This window comes from Passer domesticus, chromosome W (assembly GCF_036417665.1).
Source record: "Passer domesticus isolate bPasDom1 chromosome W, bPasDom1.hap1, whole genome shotgun sequence".
Taxonomy (NCBI): Eukaryota; Metazoa; Chordata; class Aves; order Passeriformes; family Passeridae; genus Passer; species Passer domesticus.
Genome location: NC_087511.1, coordinates 47222221 through 47241100, shown reverse-complemented (window position 1 = coordinate 47241100; position 18880 = coordinate 47222221). Strand labels below are relative to the sequence as shown.

General features: G+C 54.3%; 2 protein-coding genes across 2 annotated transcripts in view; one reads left to right on the top strand and one right to left on the bottom strand.

Annotated features, from left to right (window-relative positions):
• Positions 1–7271, bottom strand: part of LOC135289036 (thioredoxin-like protein 1) — a 7768-nt gene extending 497 nt beyond the window's left edge. The window contains exons 1-7 of the mRNA XM_064402419.1: positions 7048–7271; positions 5985–6081; positions 5546–5719; positions 5259–5381; positions 3726–3795; positions 2538–2710; positions 1259–1363 (exon numbers count right to left, since the gene is read on the bottom strand). Of these exons, the coding sequence (XP_064258489.1) occupies positions 1259–1363; positions 2538–2710; positions 3726–3795; positions 5259–5381; positions 5546–5719; positions 5985–6081; positions 7048–7256 (951 nt within the window). The 5' untranslated portion in view covers positions 7257–7271. The remainder of the gene's footprint in view (positions 1–1258; positions 1364–2537; positions 2711–3725; positions 3796–5258; positions 5382–5545; positions 5720–5984; positions 6082–7047) is intronic.
• A 1173-nt stretch (positions 7272–8444) lies between these two features.
• The window catches only part of LOC135289035 (WD repeat-containing protein 7-like), a 48171-nt gene continuing 37735 nt past the window's right edge, over positions 8445–18880 (top strand). Inside the window, exons 1-11 of the mRNA XM_064402418.1 lie at positions 8445–8614; positions 12902–13070; positions 13681–13787; positions 14461–14539; positions 14645–14819; positions 15364–15440; positions 16093–16212; positions 16524–16669; positions 17074–17176; positions 17299–17440; positions 17679–17927. Coding sequence (XP_064258488.1) covers positions 12915–13070; positions 13681–13787; positions 14461–14539; positions 14645–14819; positions 15364–15440; positions 16093–16212; positions 16524–16669; positions 17074–17176; positions 17299–17440; positions 17679–17927 — 1354 coding nt within the window. The 5' untranslated portion in view covers positions 8445–8614; positions 12902–12914. The remainder of the gene's footprint in view (positions 8615–12901; positions 13071–13680; positions 13788–14460; positions 14540–14644; positions 14820–15363; positions 15441–16092; positions 16213–16523; positions 16670–17073; positions 17177–17298; positions 17441–17678; positions 17928–18880) is intronic.

Genomic DNA, 18880 nt, shown 5'->3' with positions numbered 1-18880 from the left:
TCCCCCACCAAAATGCCTTTTTCTCCCCCAAATTTCCATTTTTTTAGGATGTCAGGAAAAAGAATTAAGGATTTTACAAGGGGAATAATGGTTGTTTTGGGAAAAGGAGAAAAAAGCAGGAAAAAATAGAGGAAAATGGGGATGTTGGTGGGAAATGGGAGTTTGGGGGGAAATGAGGGGGAATGGGAATAAAGAGGCAGAAAAAAGGAGAAAATAGAGAGAAACAGGAGAAAAAGTTGGGAAAATGGGAAAAAATTGGAAAAGAAAGGGAAAAAGAATGGGAAATTAATGGGAAAAGAATGGGAAAAGAATGGGAAATGAAAGGGAAAACAGAATGGGAGAAGAATGGGAAATGAAAGGGAAAAAAGAATGGGAGAAGAATGGGAAAAAGAATGGGGAAAGAGTGGGAAAAAAATTGGAAAAGAATGGGAAAAGAATGGGAAAAGAATGGGGAAAAGAGTGGGAAAAACAATGGGAAAAACTTTGGGAAAAGAATGGGAAAAAATGGGAAAAGGATGGGAGAAGAATAGAAAAGAATGGGAAAAGAAAGGGGAAAGAAAGGGAAAAGAATGGGAAAAGAAAGGGAAAAGAAAGGGAAAAAAGAATGGGAAAAGAAAGGGAAAAGAATGGGAAAAGAAAGGGAAAATAAAGGAAAAAAGAATGGGAAAATAAAGGGAAAAGAAAGAGAAAAGAAAGGGAAAAGAATGGGAAAAAGAATGGGGAAAGAATGGGAAAAGAATGGGAAAAGGAAAGGGAAAATAAAGGGGAAAAGAAAGGGAAAATAAAGGGGAAAAGAAAGGAAAAATAAAGGGAAAATAAAGGAAAAAGAAAAGGAAAAGGGGGCCTCAGTGTCCAGCTCCCCAGAGCCAGGAGAAGCTGTGGAACGACAGGGAGGGAGGGCTGAAATCTGTATTTGTTTTAGTGCAATAAAACAATCTTTAGTGACTCTGAGTGGCAGTGAGGGGCAGCAAAAGCTGATAAACTCCTTTATCAACTCATTAGCAGCAGAGAAATGGAGTTTCACGTTGAGTTAAGATCAAGTTTTGCTGCTAAGAATGAAGAATGAATGAATTTTCAACCTTCTGAAACCAGAGGGTATTTGCACCATGAGCACTGAATATTGCAGAACCAGACTTTATAACAAAGTTATAAAAAAGAGCCCAAATGAAGCTGTGGATGGCCAGAGCTGCCCCGGGTGCGTGTGACGGTGCTGCCACGCCTCTGTGCCCCGGGGAGGGTGACAGCGGGCAGCACTCACCCGTTTGAAGTCGTTCATGTTGGTGGCCTGCACTGGCGTGCCAATGAAGGTGAAGTACGTGATCCTCGTCGTCTCCTCGGCGCCGTGGTTGGACTGCACAAACAACTGCAGGGCAAAGCCAAGGGAGCATCACAACTGCGCCGTGGGCACCTGCAGCGGTGCCCGCGGGCCAGCTGGCACCCGGCAAGCAGGGCACGGCGAGCAGGGGCGGGGGGGCCTGGCACGGCCGGCACTGCCCTGGCACTGCCCTGGCACTGCCCTGGCACAGCCGGCACTGCCCTGGCACTGCCCTGGCACGGCCGGCACTGGCCTGGCACTGCCCTGGCACTGCCCTGGCACGGCCGGCACTGGCCTGGCACTGCCCTGGCACGGCCGGCACTGCCCTGGCACGGCCGGCACTGCCCTGGCACTGCCCTGGCACGGCCGGCACTGCCCTGGCACGGCCAGCACTGGCCTGGCACTGCCCTGGCACGGCCGGCACTGCCCTGGCACTGCCCTGGCACGGCTGGCACTGCCCTGGCACTGCCCTGGCACGGCCGGCACTGCCCTGGCACGGCCAGCACTGGCCTGGCACTGCCCTGGCACGGCCGGCACTGCCCTGGCACGGCCAGCACTGCCCTGGCACTGCCCTGGCACGGCCGGCACTGCCCTGGCACTGCCCTGGCACTGCCCTGGCACGGCTGGCACTGCCCTGGCACTGCCCTGGCACGGCTGGCACTGCCCTGGCACGGCTGGCACTGCCCTGGCACTGCCCCTGGCACGGCCGGCACTGCCCTGGCACTGCCCTGGCACGGCCGGCACTGCCCTGGCACGGCCAGCATTGCCCTGGCACTGCCCTGGCACTGCCCTGGCACGGCCAGCATTGCCCTGGCACGGCTGGCACTGCCCTGGCACAGCTGGCACGGCTGGCACTGCCCTGGCACGGCTGGCACTGCCCTGGCACGGCCAGCATTGCCCTGGCACTGCCCTGGCACTGCCCCTGGCACGGCCAGCATTGCCCTGGCACAGCCCTGGCACGGCCGGCACTGCCCTGGCACTGCCCTGGCACGGCTGGCACTGCCCTGGCACTGCCCTGGCACGGCCAGCATTGCCCTGGCACGGCCGGCACTGCCCTGGCACTGCCCTGGCACGGCCGGCACTGCCCTGGCACGGCCGGCACTGCCCTGGCACTGCCCCTGGCACGGCCGGCACTGCCCTGGCACTGCCCTGGCACGGCTGGCACTGCCCTGGCACTGCCCTGGCACGGCCGGCACCGCCCTGGCACCGCAGCAGCACTCACGGTGACGCTGTTGACGTTCTGGAACTTGACGTAGCGCAGCTGCACGATGCCATCCTCCCGGATGTCCTCGGGGCCCAGCTGCAGCGCCTGCGTGGGCTCGCTGCGCTCCGCCTCCTCGAAGTCCATGGAGCGCGGCAGGTTGGTGAAGATCTTGATGCACTTGGGGCCTTGCCCTGGGGACACGGGGAGGGACACTGAACCCCTCAGGAAGGGCACACTCCACGCTCTGCCCTTCCTCACCTCTGCGTGCCCTGGATGGCTCAAAGCCCTGGCAGGGGCTCGCAGACCCTGGCAGGAAGCCAAAGACACCTGGGAATTCCATCTTAATTCATGGATTGAATTCATTCTGTGGGAACTCAGCACCTCACTCCGGATGTCCAGAGCTGCCGAGACAACCCTCGGGGGGCTCGGAGGCCCTGGAATGTTGCCAAAAGTACCTGGTGGCTTGACTTTGATCCTTCTAAAGAAATGACACCTGAGTGTGAGGAGATGAGAGAATTTCGGGTCTGAATGGTGAGGGGATGTTATTCACTTGTTAGAACTTAAGTTAGAATGCACTGTACAGGGGGGTTTGTGTGTTGTACAGGGGGGTCTGGAATTCTGTGCATGGATCAGGAGTCCCAAGATGGAGGAATCTGGGCGTGCCCTGCCCTTCTTCTTTCTTCTCCCTGGATGATGTTGGCACGTGTGGATTGGTTCATGGGTCATTGCTTCACTTGCTAACCAGGGTGAAAAGTACTGGAAATGGAAGGTAAATATCTCATACCTAGTTTTCACTATAAAGGAGACAAGCGCCCCGTGCCCTTGGCTGTCTTGCTGATCAGACCTGGGCTGGACAGACAGAAAATCTTTGTAGATAGGAACAATAAACTCAACTCCAGACTCCTCCTTCAAAGCACGGCCTGCCCAGAACCACCTTTCCCCATGCTGGGGCAGAGACAAGTGACAGCCACCATGGCCCTGGGGAACAGGAGGAATTGAGCTGAGCTGCCATAAAAATACTGGGAATCCTGCAGTGAGTCTCACTCCAGCCTGGAATTACACCCAGGCCACCAAATTATAAATGTTTCTATGTGTGTGTATCAAGCTACAATAAATGCCTCTGTTGGTGTTTCACTTTGATTTGTGTGTCAAACTGCAATCCCTGCCCATCAGTGAATAATAAACAACCCCCCCTGCAGCACTCACCATTGTCCGGCCCCTGAAGTTTCATGGAGTACAGCTTGACAGGCTGGCTGAAAGCGACAGTGATGAGCAGCTGTGGAGGGAACAACCACAATTAAACACTGGTTCTTCATTAGGAACCAACCCGGCCCGGCAAACAGGGATCAGGAGGGAACAACCACAATTAAACACTGGTTCTTCATTAGGAACCAACCCGGCACGGCAAACAGGGATCAGGAGGGAACAACCACAATTAAACACTGGTTCTTCATTAGGAACCAACCCGGCCCAGCAAACAGGGATCAGGAGGGAACAACCACAATTAAACACTGGTTCTTCATTAGGAACCAACCCGGCCCAGCAAACAGGGATCAGGAGGGAACAACCACAATTAAACACTGGTTCTTCATTAGGAACCAACCCGGCACGGCAAACAGGGATCAGGAGGGAACAACCACAATTAAACACTGGTTCTTCATTAGGAACCAACCCGGCACGGCAAACAGGGATCAGGCAGCTCTGCAATCAAATGCTGGGGTCACTTTCCCCTGTTCCACACATTGGGGCTCCTTACTGCCCAGAGCAGAAGCTCCGTGCCTGGGAAGCCTCAGTGTGGAAACCTTTGCAGCCCGGGGTCCCTGCAGCTCCCATCTCGGGGTCCCTGCAGCTCCCATCTCGGGGTCCCTGCAGCTCCCATCTCGAGGTCCCTGCAGCTCCCATCTCGGGGTCCCTGCAGCTCCCAGCTCAGGGTTCCTGCAGCTCCCATCTCAGGGTCCCTGCAGCTCCCATCTCGGGGTCCCTGCAGCTCCCAGCTCATGGTCCCTGCAGCTCCCAGCTCGTGCTCCCTGCAGCTCCCATCTCGTGCTCCCTGCAGCTCCCATCTCAGGGTCCCTGCAGCTCCCATCTCGTGCTCCCTGCAGCTCCCATCTCGGGGTCCCTGCAGCTCCCAGCTCGTGCTCCCTGCAGCTCCCATCTCAGGGTCCCTGCAGCTCCCATCTCGTGCTCCCTGCAGCTCCCATCTCAGGGTCCCTGCAGCTCCCAGCTCGTGCTCCCTGCAGCTCCCATCTCAGGGTCCCTGCAGCTCCCATCTCGTGCTCCCTGCAGCTCCCATCTCAGGGTCCCTGCAGGTCCCATCTCGTGCTCCCTGCAGCTCCCATCTCGTGCTCCCTGCAGCTCCCATCTCGTGCTCCCTGCAGCTCCCATCTCGGGGTCCCTGCAGCTCCCATCTCAGGGTCCCTGCAGCTCCCATCTCGGGGTCCCTGCAGCTCCCAGCTCGTGGTTCCTGCAGCTCCCATCTCGGGGTCCCTGCAGCTCCCATCTCGGGGTCCCTGCAGCTCCCATCTCAGGGTCCCTGCAGCTCCCATCTCAGGGTCCCTGCAGCTCCCATCTCGGGGTCCCTGCAGCTCCCATCTCAGGGTCCCTGCAGCTCCCATCTCAGGGTCCCTGCAGCTCCCATCTCGTGCTCCCTGCAGCTCCCATCTCGGGGTCCCTGCAGCTCCCAGCCCAGGGCTCCTGCAGCTCCCAGCCCTGGGGCTGATGCACCTCACCTCACCTCACCTGCTCGTCGCAGTCAGACTCCAGGTAGGAGGAGTCCTTGCGCAGGCAGTTCTCGAAGCCGTGCTCGTCGCTCTCGTTGAGGCACTCGCAGCCAGCCTTGTTGATGAAGGGCAGCAGATCCATCTGGGGACAGAGAGCACAGCTGCTCACAGCTGGGGACACCGAGCTACCGTGGCACGCAACACTCACTCCAATCACCAGGGCAAACCCAATAGTGACATTTCAGTTATCGACTCCCAGTACATGTGAAACCTGAGCCGCGCAGCGAAGGCCTGGGGAGCACTCACGTATCCCTTGGGGATGTCCGTGTCCTCGCTGCTGCCAGGGTCGTTCTCCAGGTGCTGCTTGATCTTGTCCTCCAGCCCCACGGCGTCGGCGCCCTGGTACTGGTCGATGCGCACTTTGTTGCGGAAGAACAGGAAGGTGGGCGTCGCCGAGATGTTGTTGGTGGCAGCCGTGCCCTGGCAGCACACACGAGAGCCCGCTCAGCGCCTCGGCCACGCTGCGAGCCAGCCAGCCCCACCATGAACCCACTGATTCATCTGTGCCTTTTCACCCCAGAATCCCACCAACACCCGCGTGGAAAGGCTTTACTTCATCCCCACTGGTGCTGCGTGCGACATCCAAAGTACAATTTTAGCCAGGGGCTCGGAATCAATGACTCGGTGTGGTTTTACAGTGAATGCTCCCCCCAGGAGGACTGTGCCCGCCCAGCCGGGCCCACACCTGGCACTGGTGCACGTCCACCTCCAGGAAGGTTGCCTGCGGGTATTTGTTGCTGAGGGCGCTGAAGGCGGGCGCGATCCGCAGGCAGGGCCCGCACCTGTGGGGAGAGCCACACCCCGTCAGTCCCACCCGTCCTGTGCCTCAGTGCCCGCCCCGCGGAACGGGAACCTTCCCTCCTGGGCAAAACTGCGTGTAACTCAGATACGGAACGGTGAACACGTACCAAACCTCCAGGGATCACAAAATTCCTGCCACAATACATCCCACTTACACCTGCGACCGGTTGTTCCCACATTTATTTGGCCCTGGGAGGACAGAGTTGGTTTCTTTCACTTCATTTAATTGCATTGACTTGGATGAAAACGTGTAGTTTTTATTTATTCTGCGTCAGCAAAAGTGCAGGAAGTGCTCAGCTGCAGCAATTCCTGTAAAGGGAGTTTGGCACTTGGAAAGAGAAACAAAAAGTGGAGTAAAAAAAGCCCGATGTAGAAAATTGGCAAAAAACTAAGGAGCAACAGCCAAAAAATAATGAGGTGCCCTATGAAAAACCCCTAAACCCCCGAGATTATCACTGTTCTCCCTAAATTCACAAATCAAGGAGAATAATTCAGATGTTGAGTTCATTTGGTGACAAATTCACCCCGATGTCACCACAGTTGTGGTGAAATGAGGAAAAGGGATAATCTCCTTGTCCTGTGCAAACGGGGCGCGGACCCAGCCAAGTTTTACGGGGTAAAAGATGTTTTTGCAAGTTTGGAGGTTATTTTTGGTGCTGTCCGTGCCTTGTTCCCATCAGTTTCCTGCCTTTGCCGGGGCTTTGACCAGCGCAGCGCCTCCCTCAGAGCGCCGGAGGGCTGGCGGCTCCGGGGGCCGCGCTTCGGCGGGACAAACGGGGATTTATGGCACGATCTGGGAACACGACGTTCAAAACCACGGCACTCATAAAGGCGGCGGTGCTGCGGCTGCACGGGCGCCTTCCGGAGCGCCCCTCACGCTGCAGCCGCGCCGGGGAAGCCCGAAGGCGCCCGTGGGAGCCCGAGGCGGCCGCCGCGCCCTCACTCACCCCCTCATGGTGAACTTCACCACGGCCAGGCGGGAGCCGGCGGCGCTCAGCTCGGGCTGGAACTCCGTGTCGTTGGCGATCACCTTCACGCCCGCCATGGCCGCGGGCCCGGTGGCGGAGCCGGGTGCGATGTGCAGCGTCACGGCGGGCGGCACGCCCGGCATGCACCGCTGCACCGCGCAGCCGCGGCCGCTCCCGCCCGCCGCCATCTCGGCAACGGGCAGCGATGCCTCCCGCCGCCGTCTTGGGAACGGGCAGCGATGCCGCCGGCCGCCATCTTGGGAACGGGCAGGCCGTGAGGGAGTGACGCCCCCCAGCCGCCATCTTGGGAACGGGCAGGCCGTGAGGGAGTGACGCCCCCCGGCGGCCATCTTGGGAATGGGCAGTGCGTGAGGGAGTGACGCCCCCCGGCGGCCATCTTGGGAACGGGCAGGCCGTGAGGGAGTGACGCCCCCCGGCGGCCATCTTGGGAACGGGCAGGCCGTGAGGGAGTGACGCCCCCCGGCGGCCATCTTGGGAACGGGCAGGCCGTGAGGGAGTGACGCCCCCCCGGTGGCCATCTTGGGAACGGGCAGTGCGTGAGGGAGTGACGCCCCCCGGCGGCCATCTTGGGAACGGGCAGGCCGTGAGGGAGTGACGCCACAAGGCGGCCATCTTGGGAAAGGGCAGTGCGTGAGGGAGTGACGCCACCCGGCGGCCATCTTGGGAACGGGCAGGCCGTGAGGGAGTGACGCCCCCCCGGCGGCCATCTTGGGAACGGGCAAGCGCGGGAATTCCGTGAGGGGAGACGCGACTTTAAATTGCAACATAAAAATTTAGTACTGGTTCTGTCATTAACTCGTTTTTTTGTGACGTTATGGGGATGACCATTCTGTCCTGCCGGCAAAACTGGTGTCAAATTTTGTCACCTTAGTTAAATTATGTTTTTTAATAAAGTCACGCTGTCGCCATACAGAATTCTGAAATAAACGCTGAAGCCACAAGGGGGCAATAAGACATAAGTGCTTGTAACAACCACAAAATAAAACCAAAATCAAACCCGGGACTTGCTCTGACCCCATTTGCAGCGTCACTCCTGACAACTTCCCAACGTACTTTAGAACACCACATAATGTCACTTCGAGATGTGTCACAATTCCGCTTTTCCCGCTAAACACAGGAATATCCCCAGCGTTCTACCCTCGCCCGCTGTAATTCAAAAGCCTTGCAGTAACCGCTGATAAATAAATAAATAAATAAATAAATAAATAAATAAATAAATAAATAAATTTACATCGCTAAATAAATGAATTAATTTCGAAGCAAGTAGTCACCGGCTCCGCGCGCCCTCAGCGTCACCCGCGGTTTCCACGGCGGCGGCTCCTTGCCGTCAAGCGCGCCGGCCGGCGCTGTGCGGCAGTGTCGCGGGCCGCGGTGTCACCCGGCCGCTGCCGCAGCGAGCGCGGCGGGGCCGCGGCGGCCGGGACGCGACAGGGCCGCGACCGCCACCGCCACCGGCACCGGGACAGCCACCGGGACAGCCACCGGGACAGCCACCGGGACCGGGACAGCCACCGGGACCGAGCAGGTGCGCCCGCGGAGCGGGGCGGCACGGCCGCAGCGGGAGGCGCGCGTTCCGGCACCGAGGCTCGGCCGGGCCGCAGCCCAGGGAGCCCCGGTACCCCGGGGAGCAGGACGGGGTTTGGAGCTCGTCAGGGCTGGTAAAGGATGGAGCTTTCCATCGCTGCCACAGGAATGGATGCTCTGGGGGCTTGAACACCTTCTAGTGCCGAGCTTTTGTGCCTCGCAGCCTCCGCCGGGTTCGTTTGCCTTTGCGCGGTGCTCTTGGCACCCGGGGCTGGGATTGGGAGCGCTTTGGATAATTGTCCCTTGGATAACTGTCCCTTGGATAACTGTCCTTTGGGACAGTTTGAAGGCTTCCAGAGGCGTTAATGAACGCCAGCCTCCGGTCCCAATTAGCGCTTTGCTCCGTGTCTGGGTTTGGGAGCTCCTGCATGCCCGGGGAAGGTGTTCTCATTTATTCCCCTCTGTCCATGGTCCCTTCTCCCCATCCCTGAGTGACAGCTACAACGTCTAATGTGCCATTACATTTAAATAATGAGGTTTTCCTAAAATGCATCAACTCACAGCTGTATTGAACATTACTTAGTGCTATTTATTAGCATTTTGGGGGCTGATTTTTGCAGTGTGCACGCATATCCTGGGATTAATTCTGTCCTGAGTGGAAATACAGGTGTTTGGGAGGGAGTTACTTTTGTTTTGCCTCTTTCATCATTCTGTCCGGGGATTTTTGTGGCTGTAAGAATCCACCCGGTGGGTTTCTGGGTAGACAGCTTGTTGGAATGGGTTGAGTCTTGGACTCAGTGTTTAATGCCTTGCACTGGAAAATCAGTTGAGTGGCTTTACTGAAATAGGAATTGAGCCGGGATTATTACCTGGGCCTGAATCCCACCTGCAGGCAGAGCAGTTCAAAGGGTCACCGGATTGTTCTGGCACCCTAACACATCTTTTGGGTCATTTCCTAATTTAAATGTTTTGTTTCTGTTGAAATATTGTAAAAATCCTGCGTTTGGGAAGGTGTTTCCCTGCATTTGTTGTGTGTCTAAGATTAGAATTATTTCTGCAGTATTTGTTGTTATTGGCAAGGTTTTGTGTTAGAAAATTTTAAGTAAAGGAAATGGTGAGATAGATGTGTGTGTGCATGGAAAAAGAGAATAATCTTTGTGCTTTGGGAGGACAGAAGTGTGAACAGGAGGAGCTGTCCTCGTGGCATCTCCATTTTCTGTTTCCAAGTTCCCTTTTCTGAGGAAGCCGAGGGTTTGGGGCAGGTCTGAGGGGCTGCAAGGTGGGAATTGCTGAGGAGTGATTCCCTGCCTGCTTGTGGGCCCGGTGCTGATTTGCTCCTCGGCACTGATGTCAAAAACGTGGAATTATTGATCCATCTCGGACCAAAAGGGATTTTGGTACTGGCAGGGGCTCTGCAATCCGAATTCCCGGGGAATTAAAATGTGGCTTTTCCTCAAAAGGAGGTTTTGCACGAAGGCCTTGCGCTGCCGTAGTCACAAACTGGAAGGAAAGAGGTAGTTTTGATTTTTCCTCTCTCTCCCAGAGCCTTGCCGTGAAATACTCTGAGCACTGATGGGGCTGTCAGGGGGTTGATAAGGTGCATGGAAAATCTGGATCCCTTAGGGTTGGCTGTGTGCTGATGTTGTGTTGCAATACCTCCTGTGAGTTCCTGTAAATTCCCTTTATTCAGAGCGGGCTGGGTTTGGAAGTGGCTCTAAATGCAGAATTGTTAAGTGCAGATCTCCAGCAGGGGATTTGCTGTGTTATTAAGAAATGCAGCTGCTTTTGACAGCTCGGTGACACAGGAGCACTTGGCTTGTTCCCTGGACTGGGGGCAGTGGGACAGCAGGGGAGTGGGAGGGGATTTTTGTCTTGCTCATCGGTGTTTTTCAGCTCTGCTTTAGTCATTTTTGGTTTGCTTCCTCACCGAAATTGAGTGGGTATTTCTGTTTGCTGTGGGTGGTTTTGGTCTTGTTGTTGATATTTGCATTTTGTTCTGTTGCATCTGGACACTTTATTCCGTTTTTATGATGATTTCCCTGCAAATCAAGCCTGGTTTAATCGTAGCTCTTTGTTTGTTTAAAATGCTATTTAAAATGCTGAATTAATTTCTCTTTCTGTGCTGTGATGCTCCAGACAGAGCAATTGATCCAGCATTGCATAACAATTAACTCTGCAGGGCCAGGTGTGGTTTGCTCCTCTAAATCAGAGCTCTGCTTTGAGCTGGGGCGAGTTCAGAGCACAAACCTCCACAAGATAACCCACAAGGAGTGTTTGGTTATTAATTTAACCCGACCTTCTCACCGATAAGAAGACCTCAGTTCTAAAAGCATGGAAGTGCTGGGCAAGCAGGGAGTGTTGCTACCACAAACAGAGGGTTGTTGTGGGGTTTAAATCTTGTGCAAATTCAAGTGGGTTTTATTGCCACAACTTGAGTTTCTATTCCCAGTTATTGAGGCCTTTTTGGCCCAGGGACAATCGAAATTCCACTGTGTTTTTTGTGTCAATATGTTCAGAATATCCAAAAGGTTGCTGTAAAGATAGTGCTGGGCCTATTTCCTGCTGGAGAGTGGCCAGGATCCAGTTTATCAGTGCATTATACAAGGCTGATTTCACCTGAGGCAGGATATTCCATATTCCAACATGAATGTCTGTGTAGCAGGGACATAATAACATCAGGGGTATAAGAACTGCTTCAGCCTCGGGGCTTAAAACATTTGGAACTTCACAATTACCCTAAAAAGAGGGATTTGGGCAAAAATCCTTGTGTGCACAGGGATGTGCTGTTTGGCCCTGACCTTTTACTCCCCTCCCTCTTGGTTTGAAGGATAATATTTTGGATTTTGGGGGACTGCAGCCTTCCCTCCCACCCCCATAATGTAAATAAACAGCACCGTTGCTTCATACCTGGGGGTTGTGTCTGTCTGTCCGTCTGCTGCACCCCATCTGCTGCATCCTGGGACCTCCCAAATGTGAGGGGAAAATGGCAGGAACCATGAAGGGACAGAACGGCAGAGACCGGAGGGGACAAGATGGTAGAAACATGAGGAGAAAAGATGGCAGAAACATGAGGGGGAAAGGGCAGGAAACGTGAGAGGAAAGGATAGAAAAACATGAGGGGGAAAGGGTGGGAAACATGAGGGGAAAGGATAGAAGAACATGAGGGGGAAAGAGTAGGAAACGTGAGGGGAAAAGATGGCAGAAACATGAGGGGAAAAGGGCAGGAAACGTGAGAGGAAAGGATAGAAAAACATGAGGGGGAAAGGGTGGGAAACATGAGGGGAAAGGATAGAAAAACATGAGGGGGAAAGAGTAGGAAACGTGAGGGGAAAAGATGGCAGAAACATGAGGGGAAAAGAGCAGGAAACATGAGGGGAAAAAGGCAGGAAACCTGAGGGGAAAAGGGTGGGAAACATGAGGGGAAAAGGGCAGGAAACATAAGGGGAAAAGAGTAGAAAACATGAGGGGAAAAAGAGCAGGAAAGGTGAGGGGAAAAGGGCTGGAAACATGAGGGGAAAAGATGGCAATAACATGAGGGGGAAAAGAGCAGGAAATGTGAGGGGAGAAGATGGCAAAAACATGAGGGAAAAAGAGAGGAAACGTGAGGGAAAAAGATGGCAAAAATATGAGGGGAAAAGAGCAGGAAACATGAGGGGGAAAAGTGCAGGAAATATGAGGGGAAAAGATGACAAAGAAATGAGGGAAAAAGCAGGAAATGTGAGGGCAAAAGATGGCAAAACATGAGGGAAAAAGAGTAGAAAACATGAGGGGAAAAGAGCAGGAAAGGTGAGGGGAAAAGATAGAAAAACATGAAGGGGAAAGGGTGGGAAACATGACGCGAAAGGATGGCAAAAACATGAGGGAAAAAGAGTAGGAAATGTGAGGGAAAAAGAGCAGGAAACTTGAGGGGGGAAAGAGCAGGAAATGAGGATAAAAGAGCAGGAAATGTGAGGGGAAAAGATTGCAAAAACATGAGGGGAAAAGAGCAGGAAACATGAGGGGGGAAAATGGGAAAAATGTGAGGGGAAAACGGCGGGAAACCTGAGGGGAAAAGAGCAGGAAACCTGAGGGGAAAAAAGGGCGGGAACCATGAGGGGACAGAACGGCAGAGCCAGGAGGGGACAAGATGGTAGAAACATGAGGAGAAAAGAGTAGGAAATGTGAGAGGAAAAGATGGAAAAACATGAGGGGGAAAGGGTGGGAAACATGAGGGGAAAAGATGGCAAAACCACGAGGGAAGGGGGCAGGCCGGGACGTGGCTGACGTTGCTGCGCTGTCGGGATTGCAGGCGCTCGGCGGCCATGGCCGGGAACAGCCTGGTGCTGCCCATCGTGCTGTGGGGCCGGCGCGCCCCGACCCACTGCGTGTCCTCCCTGCTGCTCGTGGATGGCTCCGTCATCGTCACCGGCTGCCACGACGGGCAGATCTGCCTCTGGGACCTGGGTCCCGACCTGCAGGTAATGGAGGCATCCCCTCGGCCTGTCCTGCCTCTCCCCACGCTCCGCCCTGCCCACAGCGCTGGCAGAGCTGTTACGGCTCTTGGGCTTCCTTGCTGCTCCTGTGGGAAGCTTTTTAAACTCAATCCAATCTCTTGGAGCTACTCTAAAGCAGTTGTTTTATGGTTGAGCTGTTTAATATTGTGCTGTGAAAAGGAGTTCCTTCCCAATCTCCCATCTGGATATTCCCCCTTTTCCTGGAACTCCATTCCTTGCTCTCTTGGAGCCCCTTTTGGCACTGGAAGGGGCTCTGAGGTCTCCCCTTATTTTATGGGGAAGCTCTTAATGTGCAGCACAATCTTTTCCATTCAGCCAAACTCAATTTAAATTGAATTGAGCCAAATTCAGCTCCTGATTTGTATTGAGAGGAGTTTGCAAAATGCTTTTTCCCCAAAAATTCTTATTCCTGTGTGAAGCAGAAAGTCTTCCAAGATGATCCATCCACTGCTGTGTTAATTAAACGTGTGTGCACATATTAATGCTTATATAACACGTGAAGTAGAAAGCTGGGATATGGATATTCCGGTCATCTGTGTGATTTTGGCTCCCTGTTTTGTTTCCTTCCTCCCAGATCAATCCCAGAGCTCTGCTCTTTGGTCATACAGCCTCGGTTACTTGTTTGTCCAAGGCCTCAGCTTCCAGTGAAAAGCAATATATAGTGAGTGCATCAGAGAGTGGGTGAGTTTCTCAGTGTTTATTATGTGCAGAACTGTAATAATGGGAATTTGTGCCCAGTTTCTCCGTATATTCAACGCTGGCTTTGATTTTTATCCTCAAGAGAAAATTCCTCAGCAAATACATTTTACTTTTTGATTGGTTTTATTTATTAATCAGAGAGCAGCAGTTAAGTGGTAGAAGCAGGAAGGATTTCTTGTGCAATTGAACTCCAAATAGACAGAGATTTTTTTATCCACAAAAACTAAGGAATTATTTGCCTAAATAACCTTTTAGCAAGGAATTTGAGGGGAGAATGTGTCAAAATTTAGAATTTCCACCTTCAGGACTAAGTAATCTCCTCCCATTGGGTTTAAAACCAAAATGTGTTCTTTCCTCAGGAATTTATCTGTATGAGGGAAAGGAGAAAACACCTTACAGATTCTGTTCTGATGAAGTTTGAAGTTTTAAATTAGAAAGCACTGTAAAGGGGGTGATAGCTGCTCAATTGTGTGTAATATTACAAACCTGCAGGTTCTCTCATAGGGAGCAGGAGGTTGTGTGGGTTTAGGAGGGCTGGAAAGCCCGGCTGATTTTGGGTTTCTCTAAACACACGTGCCCCAATCCAGCCCAAGTGAGGCTCCCTGGTGTGAGGGGTGCGATGCAGCCTGTTTCCCATGGGTGCCCTGTGTTGCAGGGAGATGTGCCTGTGGGATGTGAACGACGGGCGCTGCATCGAGTTCACCAAGCTGGCCTGTGCACACACGGGCATCCAGGTGAGCGCTGGCACAGCACAGGGGGCTGGGAGAGGCTCCTCGGGGCCAGCAGGGCTCCGTGCCCGTCCTGCTGGGCTCTGAGCTCGGCCTGCTCCCACCCTGCAGTTCTATCAGTTCACGGTCGGCACGCAGCGGGAAGGGAGGCTCCTGTGCCACGGGCATTATCCTGAAATCCTGGTGGTGGATGCAACCAGCCTGGAGGTGCTTTACTCGCTGATATCCAAGATCTCTCCCGACTGGATCAGCTCCATGGCCATCATCCGCTCCAACAGGACACAAGGTGATTGTTTGTGGTGGCAGGGACACTTCCACTGTGCCAGCTGCTCCCAGCCCTGCCAGCCTGGCCTCGGGCACTGCCAGGGGTCCAGGGGCAGCACAGCTGCTCTGGGAATCCTGCTGGCACGGGCTGAAGTGCCACCTGAGCACAGCCTGGGCTGGGTCTGCTCGCTGGTGTTGATTCAATTCCTGGCAGACAAGCGTCTTGTTGGGGTGTTCTGTTGTGGAATTCCTGAGAGGTTTGGGGAACACTGAGGAGAAAATCCTGGCTAAAGGACTTCTCTCTTGTGTGACAGTTGTAAACTGGGCATTCCCAAAATCCCGGCGTGGGAAAGCTCAGCTCTTATCCCCACAACAAATAAATTGCTGGCACAACTGGAATCTGGAAGGCTTTCCTGCTAGTGCCTTTCACTTATTCCTTGTTCCATCCTCACACTACCATCCCATTTGGAAGCAAACGCCCCGGGAATGCTGGGGTCAGGGTTTCATTTGTGTCAGATGTGCACAGGTGAGGAGCTCTGTGCCTCAGGCTCATTTTGTGTTCCCAGAGGACACTGTGGTGGCTGTGTCCGTGACTGGCATCCTGAAGGTCTGGATCATCACCTCGGAAGTCAGTCGCATGCAGGTAGGCACAGCCTGCTGGGTTAGTGGGGTGGAGGGGTCTGTTCCTGATACTGTGCTGCTGATATTTTCTCCTTTGCCAGTGCAAAATAACTGACTGAATTCTCCTTTACTGATTTAAGTGGCCACCAGAATTCCTAATACTTCTCAGAGAACCGATTTCCAATTTTTCCAACTCTTTTTTTTTTAATTCGTACCATATAGTGATTTGGGTTAATATTGTGCTGAGCACACCGTACCATTTTTAGGAATATTCATTGTATGGGATTATCTCCAGCTCCCTGTCCTTTGGCATTTCTTGGGTACTAATGAATAAAAGGAGATTTGCCCCAGGTCTCAGGGCAGGTCTCACAGAAACCTCTTGTAAAATACATTTATCAATTAAGGAAAAATCACTTTCTCTTTGGGAGTGGAATCTGCTTCGCTCCAGCTTCCTGCAAGGTGAGCAGCACCAATCTGTGCTGCCAGGGAGCCTGGGGACTCCAGTGCCCAGAGAGGACCCCAGGTGCTCCTGCAGACCTGCTTAGGAGAGCTTGGAGTCAAACCCGCTCTGGGGGTTTGGGTTTTCCCAGAAATGAGCCCAGGAGGGCCCTGGCACGCTGCTGAGCGCCGTGGGAGCAGGGAGCAGGGGGCTGAGTGCTCTTGTGTTTGCTCAGGACACCACGCCGGTGTTTGAGGAGGAGTCCAAGCCCATCTACTGCGAGAACTGCCAGAGCATTTCCTTCTGCGCCTTCACGCAGCGCTCGCTCCTGCTCGTGTGCTCCAAGTACTGGAGGGTAAGGCACGAGCTGGGGCCTCCTCCCTCAGCAACCTCCCCTAAACCACGTGGAAACATCCAGATGCAGGCACTCCCAGTCTACCTCTGCATTGAAATATGCATGTTTTTAACGTAAATACACATAATTTAATGTATTTCTAGGTATTTAATCCAAATCTCTGCCCGCGGCGCAGGTTTGCAACAAGATGGCCCTTAAGGTCTTCTCCAGCCCAAACCATTCCATGATGCTGCGATGCTGAACCCAAACCTTGGGCATTTTAATGTGTTAATTGGTTAATAACAACAGCCTTTGTTCCTGTTTCCTCTCAGGTCTTTGATGCTGGAGATTATTCCCTCTTATGTTCAGTGCCCAGTGAGAATGAGCAGACCTGGACTGGTGGGGACTTTGTGGCAGCTGATAAAGTGATTGTGTGGACAGAGGATGGACAAAGTTTCATCTATAAATTACCAGCCAGGTACTCAACAGAAAAATACCCACTTTATTTAGTTTTTGATTGATTTGAATTGAATTTATTGAAGAACTACTAAAATATCAGTCCAGTAAGGGAAGGCATGTAAATGTAATGCTATAAAATGAATTCAAAATTTGGCATCAAAGAGGTTAAAAATGACGAGTGTAAAATCACAGACTTTCTTTCTGACAGCTTTATGGTGTGCAGATGTGTTTGTTCTGGGTAGAGAGAGAGTTTTATCTTGAATATTCCCCCATAAACCATGTGGGAGCTCCTTCCTTGCCCTCGCCTCATCAGAGCATGAGGGTGGGAGCAGCAGCCGAGTCCTGCTGTAGGAATCACTCTGTAAATGCAAGGAACTCCATGATTATAAATTCATCATCTCGTCTCTTTGTTGCTGCCCCCAGCTGCCTCCCAGCCAGTGACTCATTCCGCAGGGACGTGGGGAAGGCAGTGGAGAACCTGATTCCTCCTTTGCTGTACAGCGTGCTGGACAGAGCAGAGAAGCAGGTGCATCTCTGGAGCTTTTTGGGGGGCTGTGCTGGGTTCTGTCCTGCTTTGGAAGGCCGGAAGCCTGGGGCTGGGCACGTGCTGTGTGCATGGCCTGAGGTTGTTCCTTCTCTCTCCAACAGCTCCTGATATGTCCTCCAGTGACTCGCTTCTTCTGCGGCCAGAGGGAGTTTCCCTACAGGCTGTTGATCCAAGGGGACTCCTCGGGGAGGCTGTGCATCTGGAGCGTGCCCGACGCCCTGGAGCAGCAGGAGGGTGCAAAAGGTACCTGATTCACGGCCACATCTTCCTGTGCTTGTGCTGATAAATCCGTGCTGGTTCTCCCATGGAGTGGGGTTAATTGTTACCTCCTTGCAGGACTTGTAGTGCCTTCATCTTACCAAAATCTTAATTAGCGTCATCCTTGTGGTGACTTCATTCCCAGCAGAGAATCCCTCGGTGGGTTGGGGAGACCTTAAACCTCCAATTCCAGCTCAGCCCTGGCGTTTCCCCTCTCCCCCAGGCCTGCAGACAGCCACGTCCAGGTCCCTGCAGGAGGCCTTTGACCAGCTGAGCCCGCGGCCCGCGGGCATCATCGACCAGCTGAGCATGGTGGCCAACGCCAGCGAGCCGCTGCGCGTCACCGCCAGCGTCTACATGCCGGCCCACGGGCGGCTGGCCTGTGGCCGCGAGGACGGCAGCATCGTCATCGTGCCGGCCACGCAGACTGCCATCGTGCAGCTGCTGCAGGGGGAGCACATGCTGCGCCGAGGTACGGCACAGGGAGCACACAGACTGCCATCGTGCAGCTGCTGCAGGGGGAGCACATGCTGCGCCGAGGTACGGCACAGGGAGCACACAGACTGCCACAGTGCAGCTGCTGCAGGGGAGCACATGCTGCGCCGAGGTACGGCACAGGGAGCACACAGACTGCCACAGTGCAGGGGGAGCACATGCTGCGCCGAGGTACGGCACAGGGAGCACACAGACTGCCACAGTGCAGGGGAGCACATGCTGCGCCGAGGTACGGCACAGGGAGCACACAGACTGCCACAGTGCAGCTGCTGCAGGGGAGCACATGCTGCGCCGAGGTACGGCACAGGGAGCACACAGACTGCCACAGTGCAGGGGGAGCACATGCTGCGCCGAGGTACGGCACAGGGAGCACACAGACTGCCACAGTGCAGCTGCTGCAGGGGGAGCACATGCTGCGCCGAGGTACGGCACAGGGAGCACACAGACTGCCACAGTGCAGGGGAGCACATGCTGCGCCGAGGTACGGCACAGGGAGCACACAGACTGCCACAGTGCAGCTGCTGCAGGGGGAGCACATGCTGCGCCGAGGTACGGCACAGGCAGCACACAGACTGCCACAGTGCAGGGGGAGCACATGCTGCGCCGAGGTACGGCACAGGGAGCACACAGACTGCCACAGTGCAGCTGCTGCAGGGGAGCACATGCTGCGCCGAGGTACGGCACAGGCAGCACACAGACTGCCACAGTGCAGCTGCTGCAGGGGAGCACATGCTGCGCCGAGGTACGGCACCCGGAGCACACAGACTGCCACAGTGCAGCTGCTGCAGGGGAGCACCAAGGTACAGCACAGGGAGCAGGAACCCCAGAAATCTGCAGCACCTCTCTGTGCTGGCATCCCTTCAGCTGTTCACCCTGCGAGGTCATTTTGGGTATTTCTGCAGAGGTTTTGGGGTGCAGGAGCAAAGATAG